We start from the raw sequence: 19,197 nt of genomic DNA on the forward strand, positions 1-19,197 counted from the left end.
TCTAGTGTTTAGTTTAATAAATATTCTAATCTGGTAAACTGGGGTACATGATTCCAATTTGAACACTGGATTTACTTTGTATAGTGGTCATCTCTGAGCAGTAAATGTCTGTCCAGGTCAGTGTTTCTGGAGCAATCTAAGTATGGGATTTAATGACTAATTGGAAATCTAGAGAACTATTGTATAAGTTAGTGGAAGTTCAACAGGTTGCCCAGTGCTTTTGACCTTTTTTTAGGCTTGGCAGAAATAACTGTAAATTTAAAGCGTAACTTAAGAAAATATACTGAACAGCTGTAATAAATGTTCTGTGCAGTTCAGTGGCATGGTGACATAAACGTGAACAGTTTTAGTCCCAGTTGAGATTGTTTGGTACATGCATATTGCAGCCATTGTCTCCAAGCCACTAATGAGTGTGAGAGGCTCATGCAAGCCACTTCTCAAATTGTTCCAAATTCTCCGGGATTGGAGTGCTGTCAGCGCTGCGCTTGTAGCTGGCACCTTGCCGTGTTCCCATTATTGCCACAGCTCCTCTTGGAAAAGGAACTTCCTTTTTGCATCTATTTGCCAACATTGCTGAGGGTGCCTGTTGGGGGAAAGAGCCACCAGAGTGGATAAATGCTTTTAGTTTTTAAAAAAAATCTATTTTAAATTTTAATCAGGACTGTTTGTGGTGCTAGTTCGTACCATGTTATAGTCTTAAATCACTAAATGGGACGTTTCATACTTGTTTTAGCTTCCTAATTGTTAGTAGAATTTCAGATTTTACATGCTCTTTTCTATTGGGAAATTTCACAATTAACGTGCTCATCTGTTGCTGAAAAAGGCAAGTCCAAGGCCTCATTAACATCCTTTATATGATAACAGAAACACAAATTTACAAAACAAATAGCTCGTGCTGTCTTTGTAGTCAACACCATCTTCTAAATATTGAGCTTCCAAAAGTCGTGAAAGCAGAAATGCTTTGACCTGGCTATACTCCTACATTAGTTTCACAGTTTGAATTCAATAGGATTATTGCTCCTAGGTCACTTGGTTGCTTTTGAAAATCCTGACCCTTAAAGGATCTAAATATGGGTCAAGGAGCTTTAACCGTAGGCTTTTATTTTTGAAAATTTTGGCCTGTTTGTATGCAAGTTAACAATGACTTTGTTAATGTTGTGGAAAATCTAACACCCTGATCCTGCAAATACTTACACATCTGCTTAATTTAACTATCATGAATCATCTCAATTCATTTGTAACTGCACAATCAGGGCCGACATAGTGATGCATTGCTAACACTAAAGCAGTTTTGTTCTGAAGTGACAGATTTTGTGCTACCAAGAGAAGTTTTTACTGATATATAATTTTAGTGCCAAGTGCTGCAAACATATAAGCACATTGCTTAACTTCAAGCATGAGTAGCTTCATTGTAGTCAATAGGACTACTGATGTAAGTAGTTCTGTACCTGGTTTAGTGTTAGAAGTATTTAAGGCCTTGATGCTGCGGAGTTTTACAAAACTGCACAGGTAAAAAATAAGATTCCCATCCTGTATCAGCATTTTTAAAAAAAACAACCCCGCATTTATAGGTAAATCCCTTCACCCTGGCATGCATTACACCCATCCACACCCCCCAGCTAGGGTGCTCCTGCAGGAGGAGGAGATGGAGCTGAGCTGCTGCTGAACTGCGAACCTGTCAGGTTGGAGGTTGAAGGAGCTGGTCCTGAGAGGAAGCCAGGTGCACGCCCCCCTGCTAGCAAAGTACTTACTATCTCATCCATTCCCCAGCAGTAGAGGACTCTCTCCTTACTCCTCCTTCTCCTCCTCCTCTTTTCCCCCCTTCCCCCCCCCACACCACCACCACACACACACACACAGGCCAGAGTGCTGCTCCCTATTCAACCTCGTTCCATAGTCTTATGGATGCCTGCTCCCCACTCTGCTGCCTCCACAAGGGCTCTTCCTTCACTCACTCCACCACTATCTGCAAAAGGGGGGACGGGACATAGAACCTCAGGCACCACCGCCAGCAAGAGGGATCTCTTCCATCATATCCTGTACCCAGTTTTGGGAAATCAGCTTGCTTGCAGCCAAGTAGAGGGAGATTTTATTTATTCTACCCTACTTTAATCTACAGAGTGATTAACCAGCCACCAGTTAGGCTTGGTCTCCAAGTTGGGAAATGCAGACAGGAGCCCTCTACAAAGTACGATAGATCTCAGATTGAAGGGGATGGGTGAAGTTTGTTGGGTCACTGCCTGAGAAGATAGTAAGATGCTAAGGCAGAACATTTTTGAGAGATTTCCTTCTAAAACTATTAGCAGCAATACATTGATTCAGCCTCTTTTATAGTTCATATAAACTACTTGAAGATATTTCAAGGACTGCGTCAGTTTGCATTATAGTTGGCTTTAGTTATAGAGTACCTTCTACATACAGAAAAATACAAAATATGTGATTTGGCTGACTCATGAACTTCAGTCTAATGCAGATCTTCAACTGATTTTTCCAGTACCATAACCGCTTGGGGGAAAGACCATGAGAAAGATGCTTTTGAACACATAGTGACACAATTTTCTTCAGTGCCTGTATCTGTGGTCAGTGACAGCTATGACATCTACAATGCGTGTGAGAAAATATGGGGTGAGGACTTAAGGCATTTAATTGTATCCAGAAGTCCAAAGGCACCACTGATTATTAGACCAGATTCTGGAAATCCTCTTGACACAGTGTTAAAGGTAATACTTTTAAAATAGTCCTTCATATGTAGAATTTTGAAATGGCTGTCTAACACATTTGGGAAATTTTATTACTGATGATCTAAAACTATTGCTGCACTAGGGTATTTCATGTGTGATAAATCAAAAAATGTCCCTAATTAACCTTATCTGAGGAAACTCTGTTCCACATTCCAAATAGCTTGGTTTTTACCAAGCCAGTTACTCAACTGCTTATTGTTCTTAAAGCCATTTTTGGGTCCCTTTTAGAACTCTGCAAGATTAGTCAGTGTATGTAATGAAATTCTCAGTTGTGATGCAGAAAGATTCAGGGATAATACAACATATATTATTGACTCAGCACTTTCCAATAAGGAGTGAAATAGGAGGCTGACTAAACATTAATCAAATGCCAAGCTAAAGTGACCTTTCTCACCACTTAAGAAAAGCCTGAAAATCCAGAGTCACTTAACATTGAAGCAATAAATTACACGTGCTGCACGTACAAGAAAAGCTCCAAACCCTGTCAGACTTGCATTTAAACCAGAGACACTTGCTCTTGAACAACCAAAGAGCCACTTCATCATACAGAACTGTAGAATAAGAATGGCCATGCTGGGTCAGACCAAAGGTCCACCAAGCCCAGTATCCTGTCTTCCGACAGTGGCCAATGCCAGGTGCCCCAAAGGGAATGAACAGAACAGGTAATCATCAAATGATTCATTCCCTGTCTCTCATTCCCAGCTTCTGGCAAACAGAAGCTAGGGACACCATCCCTGCCCATCCTGGCTAATAGCCATTGATGGACCTATCCTTCATGAATTTATCTAGTTCTTTTTTTTGAACCCTGTTATGGCCTTCACAACATCTTCTGGCATTGAGTTCCACAGGTTGACTGGGCATTGTGTGAAGAAATACTACCTTTTGTTTGTTTTTAAACTTGCTGCCTATTAATTTCATTTGGTGACCCCTAGTTCTTGTGTTATGAGAAGGAGTAAATAACACTTCCTTATTTACTTTCTCCATGCCAGTCATGATTTTATAGACCTCAATCATATCCTCCCCCCCCTTAGTAGTCTCTTTTCCAAGCTGAAAAGTCCCAGTCTTATTAATCTCTCCTCATACGGAAGCTGTTTCATCCCCTAATCATGTTTGTTTGCCCTTTCCTAAACCTTTTCCAATTCATCTTTTTTCTTTTTTTGAGATTGGGGCAATCACATCCGCACGCAGTATTCAAAATAGAGAAGGACAGGGATACCCTACAGGAGGATCTGGATGACCTTGTAAACTGGAGTAATAGGAATAGGATGAAATTTAATAGTGAGAAGTGTAAGGTCATGCATTTAGGGATTAATAACAAGAATTTTAGTTATAAGCTAGGGACGCATCAACTAGAAGTAACGGAGGAGGAAAAGGACCTTGGAGTATTGGTTGATCATAGGATGACTATGAGCTGCCAATGTGATATGGCTGTGAAAAAAGCTAATGTCGTCTTGGGATGCATCAGGAGAGGTATTTCCAGTAGGGATAAGGAGGTTTTAGTACCGTTATATAAGGCACTGGTGAGACCTCACCTGGAGTACTGTGTGCAGTTCTGGTCTCCCATGTTTAAGAAGGATGAATTCAAACTGGAACAGGTACAGAGAAGGGCTACTAGGATGATCCGAGGAATGGAAAACTTGTCTTATGAAAGGAGACTCAGGGAGCTTGGCTTGTTTAGCCTAACTAAAAGAAGGCTGAGGGGAGATATGATTGCTCTCTATAAATATATCAGAGGGATAAATACCAGAGAGGGAGAGGAATTATTTAAACTCAGTACCAATGTGGACACAAGAACAAATGGATATAAACTGGCCACTAGGAAATTTAGATTAGAAATTAGACGAAGGTTTCTAACCATCAGAGGAGTGAAGTTTTGGAATAGCCTTCCGAGGGAAGTAGTGGGGGCAAAAGATCTATCTTGCTTTAAGATTAAACTCGATAAGTTTATGGAGGAGATGGTATGATGGGATAACATGGTTTTGGTAATTAAATATTCATGGTAAATAGGCCCAATGGCCTGTGATGGGTTTTAGATGGGGTAAGATCCAAGTTACCTGGGAAAGAATTTTCTGTAGTATCTGGCTGATGAATCTTGCCCATATGCTCAGGGTTTAGCTGATCGCCATATTTGGGGTCGGGAAGGAATTTTCCTCCAGGGCAGATTGGAAGAGGCCCTGGAGGTTTTTCGCCTTCCTCTGTAGCATGGGGCACGGGTCACTTGCTGGAGGATTCTCTGCTCCTTGAGGTCTTTAAACTACAATTTGAGGACTTCAATAGCACAGATATAGGTGTGAGGTTTTTTTTGTAGGAGTGGTGGGTGAAATTCTGTGGCCTGCGTTGTGCAGGAGGTCAGACTAGATGATCATAATGGTCCCTTCTGACCTAAATATCTATGAATCTATGAATCTAAAATGTGGGCATACCATGGATTTATATAGAGGCAATATGATATTTTCTGTCTAATTATCTATCCCTTTCCTAATGATTCCCAACATTGTGTTAGCTTTTTTGACTGCTGCTTTACATTGAGTGGATGTTTTCAGAGAACTATCCACAATGGCTCCAAGATCTTTCTTGAGTGGTAACAGCTAATTTAATCCCCATCATTTTATATGTATAATTGGGATAATGTTTTCCAATGTGTATTACTTTGCATTTATCAACATTGAATTTCATTTGCCATTTTGTTGCCCAGTCACCCAGTTTTGAGAGCATTTTGTAGCTCTTCGAAGTCTGCCCCTGGAACTTAATTATCTTGAGTAGTTTTGTATCATCTGCAAATTTTGTCACCTCACTGTTTACCCCTTTTTTCAGATCATTAATTAATATGTTGAATAGGACTGGTCCCAGTATCGACCCCTGGGGGACATCGCTATTTACCTCTCTCTAATCTGAAAACTGTCTGTTTATCCCTACCCTTTGTTTCCTACCTTTTAACCAGTTACCAATTCATGAGAGGACCTTCCCTCTTATCCCATGACCGCTTACTTTTGCTTAAGACCCTTTGGTGAGGGACCTTGTTAATGGCGTTCTGAAAATCTAAGTACACTATATCCACTGAATCCCCCTCTCCACATGCTTGTTGACCCCTGAAAGAATTCTAGCAGATTGGTGAGGCATGCTTTCCCTTTACAAAAACCATGTTGACTCTTCCCCAACAAATTATGTTCATCTATGTGTCTGTCAATTTTGTTCTTGACTATAGTTTCAATCAGTTTGCCTGGTAGTGAAGTCAGGGTTACCAGAGTCTGTAATTGCCTGGATCACCTCTGGAGCCCTGTATAAAAATTGGCATCATATTAGCTATCCTCCAGTCATTTGGTACAGAAGCTGATTTAAATGATTGGTTACAGACTACAGTTCTTCAATTTCACATTTGAGTTCCTTCAGAACTCTTGGGTGATACCATCTGGTCCTGGTGACTTATTACTGTTTAGTTTTATCAGTTTGTTCCAAAACCTCCTCTAATGACACCTCAATCTGGGACTGTTCCTCAGATTTGTCACCTAAAAAGAAGGTCTCAGATTTGGGAATCCCGCTCATATCCTCAGCTATGAAGACCGATGCAAAGAGCTCATTTAGTTTCTCCGCAATGGCCTTATCATCCTTGAGTGCTCCTTTAGCATCTCAGTCATCCAGTAGCCCCACTAGTTGTTTAGCAGGCTTTCTGCTTCTGACGTACTTAAATTTTTTGCTGTTACTTTTTCTTTTAGCTAGCTGTTCTTCACATTCGTTTTTGGCCTTCCTAATTATATTTTTACACTTCATTTGCCAGAGTTTATGCTCCTTTTTATTTTCGTCACTAGGATTTAACTTCCACTTTTTAAAGGATGCCTTTTTGCCTCACTGCTTCTTTTACTTCGTTGCTTAGCCACAGTGGCACTTTTTTGTTTCTCTTACTATGTTTTTAATTTGGGGTGTACATTTAAGTTGAACCTCTCTTATGGTGTCTTTTAAAAAGTTTCCATGCTGCTTGCAGGGATTTTACTTTTGGTGCTGTACCTTGTAGTTTCTGTTTAACTAACCTCATTTTTTTGTGTAGTTCCCCTTTCTGAAATTAAATGCTATAATGTTGGCTGCTGTGGTGTTTTCCCCACGACAGGGATGTTAAATTTAATTATATTATGGTCACTATTACCAAGGGGTCCAGCTATATTCACTTCTTGGACCAGATACTTTGCTCCACTTAGGACTAAATCAAGAATTGCCTCTCCTCTTGTGGATTACAGGACTAGCTGCTCCAAGAATCAGTCATTTAAAGTGTCAAACTATCTCCCGTCCTGAGGTGACATGTACCCAATCAATATGGGGATAGTTGAAATCCCCCATTATTGTTGAGTTTTTAATTTTAATAGCCTCTCTCATCTCCGTGAGCATTTCAGTCACTATAGCCATCCTGGTCAGGTGGTCAGTAATATATCCCTACTGCTATGCTCTTATTATTAGAGCATGGAATTACTATCCATAGAGATTCTATGGTACGGTTTGGTTCATTTAAGATTTTTACTTCATTTGATTCTACGCTTTCTTTCACATTTAGTGCCACTCCCCCACCAGCATGACCTGTTCTGTCCTTCTGACATATTTCGTACCCTGGTATTACTGTGTCCCATTGATTATCCTCATTCCACCAAGTTTCTGTGATGTCTGTTATATCAATACCTTCATTTAATACACGGCACTATAGTTCACCCATCTTATTATTTAGACTCTAGCATTTGTATATAAGCACGTTAAAAACTTGTCACTTTTTAGCTGTCTGCTATTACATGATGTGATTGAACGGTACTTTTTTTTCATTTGACTGTTTCTCATCAGATCCTACCTGTATTTTTTCTTCTTCCATCCTCTCCTCCTTACTAGGACATAGCGAATCTCCATTAATAGATCCTCCCCTAAAGGATATCTCTGTCCGAACCACATGCTCCTCTGCACCTGTCGGCTTTTCCCCAGCCCTTAGTTCAGAAACTGCTCTACGACCTTCTTAATTTTAAGTGTCAGCAGTCTGGTTCCAATCTGGTTTAGGTGGAGCCTATCCTTCCTGTATAGGCTCCCCCTTTCCCAAAAGTTTTCCCAGTTCCCTCCTCCCTACGCCATCGTCTCATTCATGCATTTAGACCCTGAAGTTCTGCCTGTCTAACTGGCCCTACACGTGGAACCGGAAGCACTTCAGAGAACGCTACCAGGGAGGTCCTGGACTTCAGTCTCTTACCTAGCAGCCTAAATTCGTCCTCCAGGACCTCTCTCCTATCCTTCCCTATGTCACTGGTACCTACGTATACCATGATCACTGGCTCCTCCCCAGTGCTACACATAAGTCTATCTAGATGCCTCGAGAGATGTGTAACTTTTTCCCCAGGCAGGCAAGTCACCATGCGGTTTTCCAGGTCGTCGCATTATGCCACACAAGAAGTGTAAAGCTATTTAGAACACACACTCTTGAATGTAAAAATCATATCATAAAAGCTAACAATACCATTCCATTAGAGTAACTCTCAGTACTATTATATGTTGGCTGTCTACTAGGACAAATACAGATTTAACCTGTCTGGGTACTTTTTTTTCTAGGGCAAGTGCTAGATCACCATAGGAACTTTGCTTACTTTCTCTTTCTCAGAACCATGAAAAAGTCAGTGTGGATCAGGATCTAAACTTTGAGTATTGCTAGTTTAAACTGAGACCTCGGACAGCAATCCTTACTCCATGAGGCGTATGGTGCTAACAGCTGAGAAACGTGAAGGGCACATCCACTGTTTGCATTGTGTAAAGTAAAGAAATGTGTTTTTTTTTAAAAAAAAGAGAGAATAATATGCTGGGTCGACCTACTGAGGAGAGTCTAGCTGCCAGTTTGTGGTTATGCAGCAAGAAGTGGGGATTGGGTGTGATTAGTCCTCTTTAGCCATGTGACTATACAGACCCTATTGTCTCCTAAGCCATTTTCTTCTAAACCACCCTCTGCACAATGACTGGAGTATTTAAAGTACAGCATGGCTTTGCTCTGAGCCATGTACTCAAAATGCTAACAATTAATTCTATTAAGTTTAATGGATTTGGTGTTTAACTTTGCTAGAGTGAGAGATGTAGAAACAGAATTGCTTCCATTTTGTTTTCCACAGGTTTTGGAGATCTTAGGAAAGAAGTTCCCTGTTGTAGAAAATGCAAAAGGCTACAAGGTGTTGCCCCCTTATATCAGAGTTATTCAGGGAGATGGTGTGGATATCAACACACTGCAAGAGGTATGAAGTTTCTTAATATATCAGGTGAAATTGGCAGTGTCCTCCTTTAATCTGGAGTCTATTACAATTAGTCAGATGTTAATGGTTCTTTACTGACCCATTCCTAGCTTTCATTCTGGGCACTGCTTACAAACCCGAACGCATAAATTAATTTTATTAAAACCACGAGGAATTTTTTAAAAAAACGCATAACCTAAAATACATTTCCTAATCTCATGGTTGTAATTTTTATTCTCCTCCATCGCCTCATTGTTTACTTTAATCCCTCCCATGTTGAAACTAATTAGGATTAAACTCAGGGCAAAGATCTATCCTTTTATTTGTGTCTAGTGTGCCAGTCATGACTTGTGCTGTGACAACAGTAGTAATTAACTAGTTTGGATTGTTAGGTTGTAAATTTAAATGTCTGCATTCAAACTTTCAAGGTGTACTTGTGCTTTTTGAAGGAGATACTTTTGAAAGCAAATGCAAAAGTGTCTACAAACCATTGTTAGTATAAAATGTGGTGGGGGTGGCATCTTTAAAAGCCCAGCCAATAAGAATAATTGAACAATCCATGTTTTATGCAAAATTATACCACATTAAATTGCTGGTGCCTGATAGTCTGAGAGATGGGCACATCATTTCTTACTGTTAAAATTAAAAAGTACAATTTCAGCGAAATAGAAGCCGAAGTTTTTATTACCTCCTGGAAACTCTAGTGACAAACTTGCAAGTGTCTGATGAAAGGAAGTGCAGAACAGGATTGGTTAATCTTATTTCTGCACTTCATCAGTTACTTGATATTAAGAGTCAGGCCATCACAAGATTAATGCCTTTTGCTTTGAAAATGAATAGCAGCATTGCACAGGGCATTCATCGTTTTCACCTGAGTAAATACTGCTGCAGTGCTGCAAAATAAATTAGGAAATACTCAGTTCAGTGAAACCTCTTAGATATTGGAAAGTACCCACAAGAACTCCAGTTCACCAGGTCTGAGCAGCTTTGCATTCTTTTGAATTAAGGACTAGAGAAACTAGACCACAGAAGTGGCAGTAAAGCAGTGGCACACTGGTGGGAGTCATGCATCTGTTCAGTTTGATAAACCATGTATAATCTGAGATCCACGAACATGAGCCCAAACAACAAAGCTACAAAGGTATTTACATGTCACTGACAAATCCTCAGAGAGCATGCTAGTTGGGATATTAAGTAACAGAATCATTGGTGGGAAGATTGCCTTGTAATGGAAAACAGCTAACAAATTCATGCTATGACAACCCTGAAAAGCAAATCTGATTTTCTTGGTTTGTTTGACAGAAAGTGATTTGACGAGAATAGTCTTGCTGTATCATGCACAACTGTGATAACAGCAAGCATGAAATAACTGAATCTGGATATTCTACTCCTGATGGCTTTCTGCGCCAAAAAAATAGAAATTCTGCACACAGTATTTCAAAATTCTGCAGGTTTTATTTGTCAAATACATGTGGACGCTCCAGCGTCGCATTGGGGAATACAGGCCACTGGTGCACAGAGGTAGGATATCACTCTGCAGCTCTCAACCAGGGACATGGCTCAGCAGTGAGGCTGCACTCAACCCTGACACAGCGCAAGGACCGAGCCTGTCCCAGAAACACCCCAAGGCCCTGCCCTCGTGTGCCAAGTGCATCAGGTGTAGGAAGGCAGGCTCAGCCCAGCAGGATCCAAGTATGGAGCGGCTTAGTGTGGGGGGATCCAGGTGTGGGTTGAGAGGGTTCTGTGTGGGGTAATCTGGATGCACATGGGCTTGTTGGGGAGTTCTGGGTGCAATGGTAATGGGATTCTGCATGGGGGTCCACGCGAAGGTGGCTGGGGCTCAGAAGGGGGTTTAGGTGTGGGGGTTCAGTGAGGGGTCCAGATGTGGGGGAGGGAGGCTCAATGGGGTGTGGGGATCCAGGTGCAGCTGGTTGGGGCTTAGTAGAGTGGGGATCTGGGTGTGGGTGGCTTGTTGGGGTGGTCCAGATGCAGGGGGAGTGGGGCTCGGCGGGGGATCTGGGGGGGTCTGGATGCATGGGGGTTGGGCGGATGGGGGAGCATCTCCCAATACAGTGATCCCTCCCTCTGCAGCTAAGGAGTGATGGGTGAGGAGTTTGCAGAACTTCATGCAGCCTTTGGAGAAATCTGGGGATGGATCTGACCTGGCTCTGGATCCTGTGCAGGGGAAGAGGAAGTCCCATTCTCCCCAGCCAGGGCTAGCGGCCGAACCCGGCGCAGGGTAGGAGCCACCAGCCGGGTCTTCCCCAGTCCCACCCCTTACCCCACAGTGATTTACCTCTGTACTGGCTGCCCTGGACACCCAAAACATACTGCTGGGGAGGGTCGCATGACTGCTCTTGTGGCTTCCCTTTGTTTTCCCATCAGAAAGCTATTTTTCGGTGGGGAAGCAAAGAAATCTGTGGGGGACATGAATTCTGTGCATGCGCAGTGGCGCAGAATTCCCCTAGGAGTGTTCTTCTCTTTAATACATAATTATGTCTGATTGTTAAACTTTTCCAGCATCTGTTCTTGGAGACCATAAACTACATTTAACAACTGTTAAACAGAATTCAGTTGTGAGTTAGAATATATTGGGCCATATTCATTGCTGGTTTGACTCCACTGACCTCTGGTGGTGCTACACCAGCGATGAATTTGGCCCACTAAATTCAGTCTTTCCAGAAGAAAGCCAGTGAGCTTCTGGTAAGACTTTTTTTCCTTAACCTGACAAAATTCTAGGAGGCAACAATTAGTGTCATACTAGTCTATCACAAAATCATAACTAGTCTTTTAAAATATATATTTATGCGGGAAAGGAGGTGGAACCTTGTTCTTCAGGATATGGAGATTCAGTGCTGTTCTGCAAGGTGTAAATAGGACAGGAAAAACTGTTTCTGATACCTAATGTGAGAGGAAATGGACACAAGGGATAAGTCTCTGTATTTAAATTACTTTCCTATTCAGATCCCAAAAATGTAGGATATAAAAATATATATATTAATTCTCCTCTCCCCCCCCCCCCCCCACCAAGCCTTTTAGCAGCATAGCATTACCTGCGAGAATAAAAACAGTCATAACGCTTGGTATAAGAGAACCAAGTTTATACTAATTTAAACTGCAAAGGCATTCTTACTCCTGTTTTAAATAACACCGCATCTCCCATGCTGATGTATAGGATATCAATGCTGGGATTGCTTTAAAGAGGCACTTTCAATTATTTTACATATAGCACTGTAGGTTTCATGTAGAATAAAACATTTTTAAATAGTTTTACAGGATCTTATCTGTATATACATATTCATAGTGATTACTTTTCTTTTCTTTTAAACTTCTTGAAAGTTTGTTTTAACTTTAAACATTCCACATCAGTGTTGGAATCTCAAATGTAACTACACTGTCATGTACCAGGTACAGTACTGTGGTGATGGGCATGCTATGAAAACCTAGAATGAGAAATTAACTGATCAGTCTAGTTCACTGTCCAAACTAGTTGAAGCAAACAAAAACAGCAGGAAGAATGTAAACTGGATTTTTAAAATTCTTTGTTTTAATAGGGGGTACTGGTAGCACAGGTAAGGAACCTTCTGTTTGACTTCTTATTTTGATGTTTTCACTTTTAAGTCATTCCAATCTGCTAACTGCAAAATATACTAGACCTTCAAGAGATTATCTTTTGAGCATTCGATTTCCAGACATATTTAAATTCTCATACTAGAGAATCCTCTAGTTTGGGATCATGACTGATAGACTAACAATGCCTACAATGGAAATGGTTAGCTCAGCAGCTCTCAGAGAATCAGGACCCAAAGTGGGTTGCGACCCTGTTTTAATGGGGTTGCCAGGGCTTCCATTAGCCTTGCTGGGGCCCAGTGCTGAAGCCAAAGCCCAAGCCCCACTACTTGGAGCCAAAGCCCAAAGGCTTCAACTCTGGGTGATGGGGCTCAGGTTCAGGCCCCGCAACTGGGGCTGAAGCCCTTGAGCTTTGGCTTTGGCCTTGGCCCCTTGCCTGGGGCTTGGACTTTGGGTTTCCCCACCCAGGGTGGTGGGGCTTGGGGGAGCTCAGGCTTTGGTGTCCGTCGTCCATCCTCCCCCCCCCCCCCCATCCCGGGGGCCAGGTAGTAATTTTTTATTGTCAGAAGCGGGTCGTGTTAGAATGAAGTTTTGAGAACCCCTGGGTTAGCTGGTCAAAATCTAGACACCTGAATTGCTCCCTCTGTATGAGCTGAAAAGTACAACGTGCCCTCTGTCTTGCTGCCTTCACCACAATGAGAAGCTCTTCTGTGTGGCGTTGTTCTGAGGAAAGGCTGCAGACCTTTGAGGTTTTTGGTGTAAGTAATTCCTTCCTCTTCTATTTGCTTCTCCTTCCGATCCTCCTCTGGAAGCACCAAATGTGGATCTCAGCAGAAGGGTCAGTGGTAGAATCAGAACTTTTTGCCATAGCGTTAGCCAGGGTCATACTATTCCTCCCCTCCCTGCCCCCAGATCATTCTGACTAATGAAGATCCCTCATGATGGGAGTGTGGATGGGCTGAAGCCAACTTTTCATCCAAATGTGTTTGCTCATCAGCTGAGGTAATCAAGAATGTGTCCACAGCATAAGGCAGCCAACTGTCCAGGGATGCCATGGACAGAACGGGGTGAAGCATGTGGCTGGATGCTGGCTGAAGGGGACCAACCCTGTAGCTGTGATTTCTTGCCCCACTCTACTACACCAGTCAAACAGAGCCCAGTTATGCCACACTCTGCACTGGTAATGCCTGTTAACCTGGGAGTATCCCCCCAGAATGACTGGTCCTCCCAAGCAGCTTCATGTTCCTGAATGAGATGTTGCTCATGGCCATCTTCTAACAATTTTTTGGAGGTTGTGCTTGAAAGGAGTCTGCACAAACAGTTCTTCTTCCTACCCCTTCCTTATCTCCTTCAGTTATTCCAGAGGCTCTTGGAGAATCTCCCTCATTCAGACCTAATTAACAACTCTGAGTCATTTGCCGTCCTCTGGTTCCCCTTCTGCAAATGGCTTCTAGGAAAGCCTCTAATCCTCCAAGGAAGGAGACTCACTTCCTGCTCATACTCCTCTCTAGGAAGTAGTGTCCAAATCAGAGTCCCCTAGTCATTGGCACCAGAGGAGTGAAGTTCATTGTTAAAACCAATACGATTTTTAGAGATTTAGAAGAGAAATTTTCAGGATGCCTCAAGAAGATTCCATTAAAAGGAAGTACTACAGGGAGGTCTGACATTCCTTTCTCCTTGTCAGGTTGAGGAATCTGTATATGCTGGAACTGAGGCAGGGGAAATTCTCTAAAGAGGTGTGTGTTAGAGGGAGATGTTGCCCCTAAAGACCTGGTGGGAGGAAGTCTGGAGCATAACCTTGAGACGTTATGTCTCAGCTGCTGTACTGTGTGTGTTGCCTTTTCCTATACCACTACCTGTTGACTTCCCTGTCATGGCTTTAGGCTTTAAACCATATCTGTAAGGGTAAGTCTAGAACTTTAGTGCTCCTCTATGTGGATGGTCCACTTGTAAATTGAGGCCATGTCTATACTACCTACTTACGTTGACTCAAGTTAAGTCAGCATACAGCTGCCACAGTTAGTACGTTGCTTGTGCACATGCGTAGATGGCTCCTTGTGTCAGTGGTGTGCATACTCACCAGGAGCCCTTGTATCGATGCAGAATGTGGTGTATTATGGGTAGGTATCCCATCTTCCAGTGCACTGTCTTTTGGGAATTTTGGCAATGCACGATGAAGCCGAAACAAGTTGGGCAGGGGTGACTAGGAGCATGGGTCAACTTCCCATAATGCATTATTCTCATCCCATAATTTCATCTGTCCCATAATTTTTGCACTGCCTTTTCAAAATCCCACAAACCCACATGGGCATCCTTGGTTTTGGCCATCTCTGATAGAAACATGGAGCCTGTACAGCTCTGCACTGTTGTCATGAATGTTGCAAGCATGGGGGACATCATCCTGCAGTATTTGCAGAGTTACAAGAAGAAACACAGGGAACATGACGATTCCTTGGAGAGCATATTGCTGTGGGACCAGTGCGAAACAATTCAAGGTGGTTGGTGGTGGTCATGGAGCAGCTGCAGATGCTGGAGCACTGGTTCTGGGCAAGAGAAACAAGCAGTGACTGGTGGGATCTCCTCATCATGCAGATTGGGACGATGAGCTATGGCTTTAGAACTTTTAGAAGCGCAAGGCCACGTACCTGGATCTCAGAGTAACAGCTGTGTTAGTCTGTATTCGCAAAAAGAAAAGGAGTACTTTTGGCACCTTAGAGACTAACCAATTTATTTGAGCATGAGCTTTCGTGAGATACACGTAAGCTTGCCTTAGCCCTCCAGTACAGGAACACCAAAATGAGAGCTGCAGGGACAGTGGAGGAGTGAGTGGCAATTGCACTGTGGAAACTTGCAGTGCCAGGTTGCTACCAGTCAGTCAGTAATCAATATGGAGTCAGGAAATCCACCATGGGGGCTACTGTCACAGAAATGTGCAGGACCCTCAAGTGCCTCTTGCTGTGCAGGACTCTGACTCTCTGCAATATGCAGGACGTAGTAATGGATTTGCAGCCGTGGGGATCCAGAACTACAGTGGGGTAGATGGCATGCATGTCCCTGTTTTGGCTTCAGACCACCTTGCCACAGAGTATGTCAAAGAAAGTGCTACTTTTCTATGGTAATGCAAGCACTGGTGGATCACTGAGGATGCTTTACCAATATCATTATGGGCTGGTCAAGGAGGGTGCATGATGCTCACATCTTTAAGAACACAGATTACCATTGGCAATGTTGAAATGCCAGTAATGATCCTTGGGAACTCAGCCTTCCTTTTGCTCCCATGGCTCATGAAGCGAGACAACTCAACAGCACCACGAAACACTTTGGTTACCAGCTCAGCAGGTGTAGAATAACAGTTGAATGTGTCTTTGGTCATTTGAAGAGTTGCTGGTGGTGGTTACTCAGACGATTGGACCTTGGTGAGAAAAATATCCCAATGGTTAGCTGCCTACTGTGTGCTGTATAATATCTGTGAAGCAAAGGGGAAAAAGTTTTCACCAAGCAGCAGGTGGAGTGGCTGTCTGCTGAATTTGAACAGCCAGGTATGAGGGCTATTAGAGGAGCTCAGTGCAGAGCTATCCAGCTAAGGGGGGCATTGAAATAGCATTTTAATACTGAACCAGAGTAGTGTGTTGGTGTACTGTGCTCTAGCTGGCCCTCCTGTTTGCAGACTGGTATGAATTGTGTGGCAACAGCTTTATATGTAGGAACAGTGCATTGTCAATGCACTTATTAATATTGCTTGTGAATGATCTTTTTGAGTTGAGACACTGCGCAGTAACAGGTAACTCGCTTTCAGAACTTCTCAGCACCAGCCAGTGTATGTTGTGAACTAAAAACGACAAATAAGGCTAAGAGTTTGTCATGGATATTTTTAGTGTAAGTCACAGACAGGTCACGAGCAATAAAGAAAAATTCACAGAAGACTGTGACCTGTCTGTGACTTTTACTAAAAATATCCATGACAAAATGGGGAGCTCAGCTGCAGGGTCCCCACACCGCCCACAGCAGGGGGCCTGCTGGAAGCGCTGCCTCTGGGGGCTCAGAGCTCCAAGGTCCCCACAGTGGCCGGGAGCTGTGGGGGGCCCCACCACAGTTGCTCTCATCCGGGAGAGGCAGGGGGACCCTGCAACTCCCAGTTGCTGTGGGCTGAAGTCAGAGGTCTCTGGAAGTTACAGATTCTGTGACCTCTGCCATCTCCGTGGAAAAATCGTAGCCCTAATGATAAATTGAATTATGTTGCAAAAAACAGAATTTAATTCTGACCAAAATCTGTGAAAAAAACAAACAGGCAATTAAACATTTAAAACTTAAGTAATTAAGAGAACAGAACGTATGAAGAGGAAGGACATTCATGTCCGTTTCAGCTACACACACGGATCTGTGAAAGCCACAGATGGTGTATATATGATTGTCTTCAGTGTCCCAGGGTGGAGTGGTAGGAGTACTTTAGCGAGCTGTGATACCATGTGAAATGTTGAGTGGGGTATAGGGAGGTCTCAATATTGAGTTTGCCATGGGCTGCAGAGGGAGGCAAGCACAGAATTGTTGAACCCGCTGGTCCACTAGAGTCTGCAGCATCTTTGTTTCCTGAGAAGTCGCAGTATGTCCTGTTGCATGTCCCTCTCCTTTTCCTGCATCTTTCTCCTCTCTACTCCATCCTTCCCCAGGCTATCGGCAATGGTGATCCTCCAGGCCCTGAGCTCAGTGTTCAGTGCCCCACTGGCTTGCAGGATCTCTTGGAATGTGTCACCCTGAAACCTCTTCTTTCTCCTGCTTGTCTGACTCAGGCATTCTGCAGGTGTGGAGGGGGAGAACCTGAAGGCCACAATGGCAGCAGCTGTAGATAAAACAAAAAGGTACTATTGTTAGTGTGTTCATTAGGGAAAGCAAAACTTAAAATGCTGAACACTCCCTTTATTCCGAAAAAGTTGTAAGCACTCCATTCTCACTTCTGCTTGCGATTGTTTGTGCTTTTGCTCAGCACCAGCCAGGGTGAGTATGGCCCACCAGGGGAAGGGGAAATGAGGTAGTAATAGCTCGGTTGCATGATTCTGGTAGTATAGGGCAATGACACTGAATACTGGCACTGTTTTCCACAGGCAGTGGTGATTTTAGCTGATACCTCAGTCCTGAGGGTAACGGAGGCAGAGACCGTGCAGCTGCTGCTGGTAACCTGATGCTTCCCAGGCCCATATCCTGCTAGCTTGTGCCTGCTGAATTTATTGCTGGGTGCTGTGGGAAAATGTCCTACCGCAATGGAAGAAATAAGGCAGCCCTCACTAGAAACATTTGTCAGAGGATTGCAGAGTACCTCCATGAAAGTTTCACTGAGATCTTTCCGGAGGATTTATGGGACATCCCTGTGCATATACTGCTCCGCATGGACCACCCTGCCTAAATCTAGAGGAGAATGAAAAGCAGATAGCAACTCTTCCTTTCTTGGTTGTAACACTATCTCTTCTAGCATGAGTAAATTTAATGAGATGTCAAAAGATGTGTTCTGCTACTTTGGAGGGGGGGAAGCATTCCTGTAATTTTAAAATTAAACTACACGTTTACTCAAAGTTCCTTCCCCTGCATTGGGCTTGCCTGTGCTCAACTGGTGGGACTGGCTGGACTGCGGTGGAGTCAAAAACAGATCCTGGGTTGCTGTGCACCTGGATCCTCCCAATCTCCTGTCCCCCATACTCTTCCTCTTCTACCTCCGCCTCCTTGCAGTTCACAGCAGGGGCCTCTGACTGGGCCTCTGACTGGGACTCCTCTGAGGCAGCCACAGTGCTGGTGGGGGGTGGGGGTCTCCGCGGAGGATATAATGCAACTCCTTGTGAAAGTGGTAGGTCTGCAGCTCGGCACCAGATCAATTGTTGGCCTTCTGGTATGCATGCTATGGCTCCTTGGCTCTCATGTGGCGCTGCTGCTCCTTGCTGTAGCCCTTCTCCCGCTCCCTAGAGCAGTCTACTTAGAGATGTCCACGTTTCTATGACTGGTTTAGCTGTGCCTGCACTGCCTCCTCTCCCCGCAGGCCCAGGAGGCCCAGTTCTTCCCGCCTGTTCCAGCAGCTGGAGGCAAGTAATGGTTGATGTAAGTAACGCAGTGTCTACCCTCGCACTGCGTCAACCTAAGTACATCACCCTTGGCTCTGGGCCTCTCGGGGAGGTGGGGGTATTAAGTTGGTGTAACAGGGCAGTTGTGTCGGCAGTAGCCCAATTTAAGAGAAGACACATGCACAGCTAGGTCAAAGTACTCTGCCTTGCATCGACCTAACTTTGTAGTGTAGACCAGGCCTGAGACTGGCTGACAAAGTCTACCATAGTCTGAATGTTATCCCGCGGACAGGGTGTCCCTTTTTTGTAGGTTTCAGAGTGGTAGCCGTGTTAGTCTGTATCAGCAAAAAAAACGAGGAGTACTTGTGGCACCTTAGAGACTAACAAATTTATTTGGGCATAAGCTTTCGTGGGCTAAAACCACCTTCATCGGATGCATTCAGTGGAAAATACAGTAGGAAGATATATACACACAGAACATGAAAAAATGGATGTTGCCATACTAACTGTAACAAGACTAATCAATTAAGGTGGGCTAACTTTTGTAGTGATAATCAGGATGGCCCATTTCAAACAGTTGACAAGAAGGTGTGAATAACTGTGTGTGTG

General features: G+C 43.5%; 1 protein-coding gene across 3 annotated transcripts in view; it reads left to right on the forward strand.

Annotated features, from left to right (window-relative positions):
- NAMPT (nicotinamide phosphoribosyltransferase) overlaps positions 1–19,197 on the forward strand; it is a 63,846-nt gene that overhangs the window by 34,210 nt on the left and 10,439 nt on the right. For all 3 annotated transcript variants that reach the window (XM_077835492.1, XM_077835508.1, XM_077835500.1), the window contains 2 exons: positions 2,495–2,720; positions 8,858–8,977. In XM_077835492.1, the coding sequence (XP_077691618.1) occupies positions 2,495–2,720; positions 8,858–8,977 (346 nt within the window). The remainder of the gene's footprint in view (positions 1–2,494; positions 2,721–8,857; positions 8,978–19,197) is intronic.

The sequence above is a fragment of the Eretmochelys imbricata genome, chromosome 1 (genome assembly GCF_965152235.1).
Source record: "Eretmochelys imbricata isolate rEreImb1 chromosome 1, rEreImb1.hap1, whole genome shotgun sequence".
NCBI lineage: Eukaryota > Metazoa > Chordata > Testudines > Cheloniidae > Eretmochelys > Eretmochelys imbricata.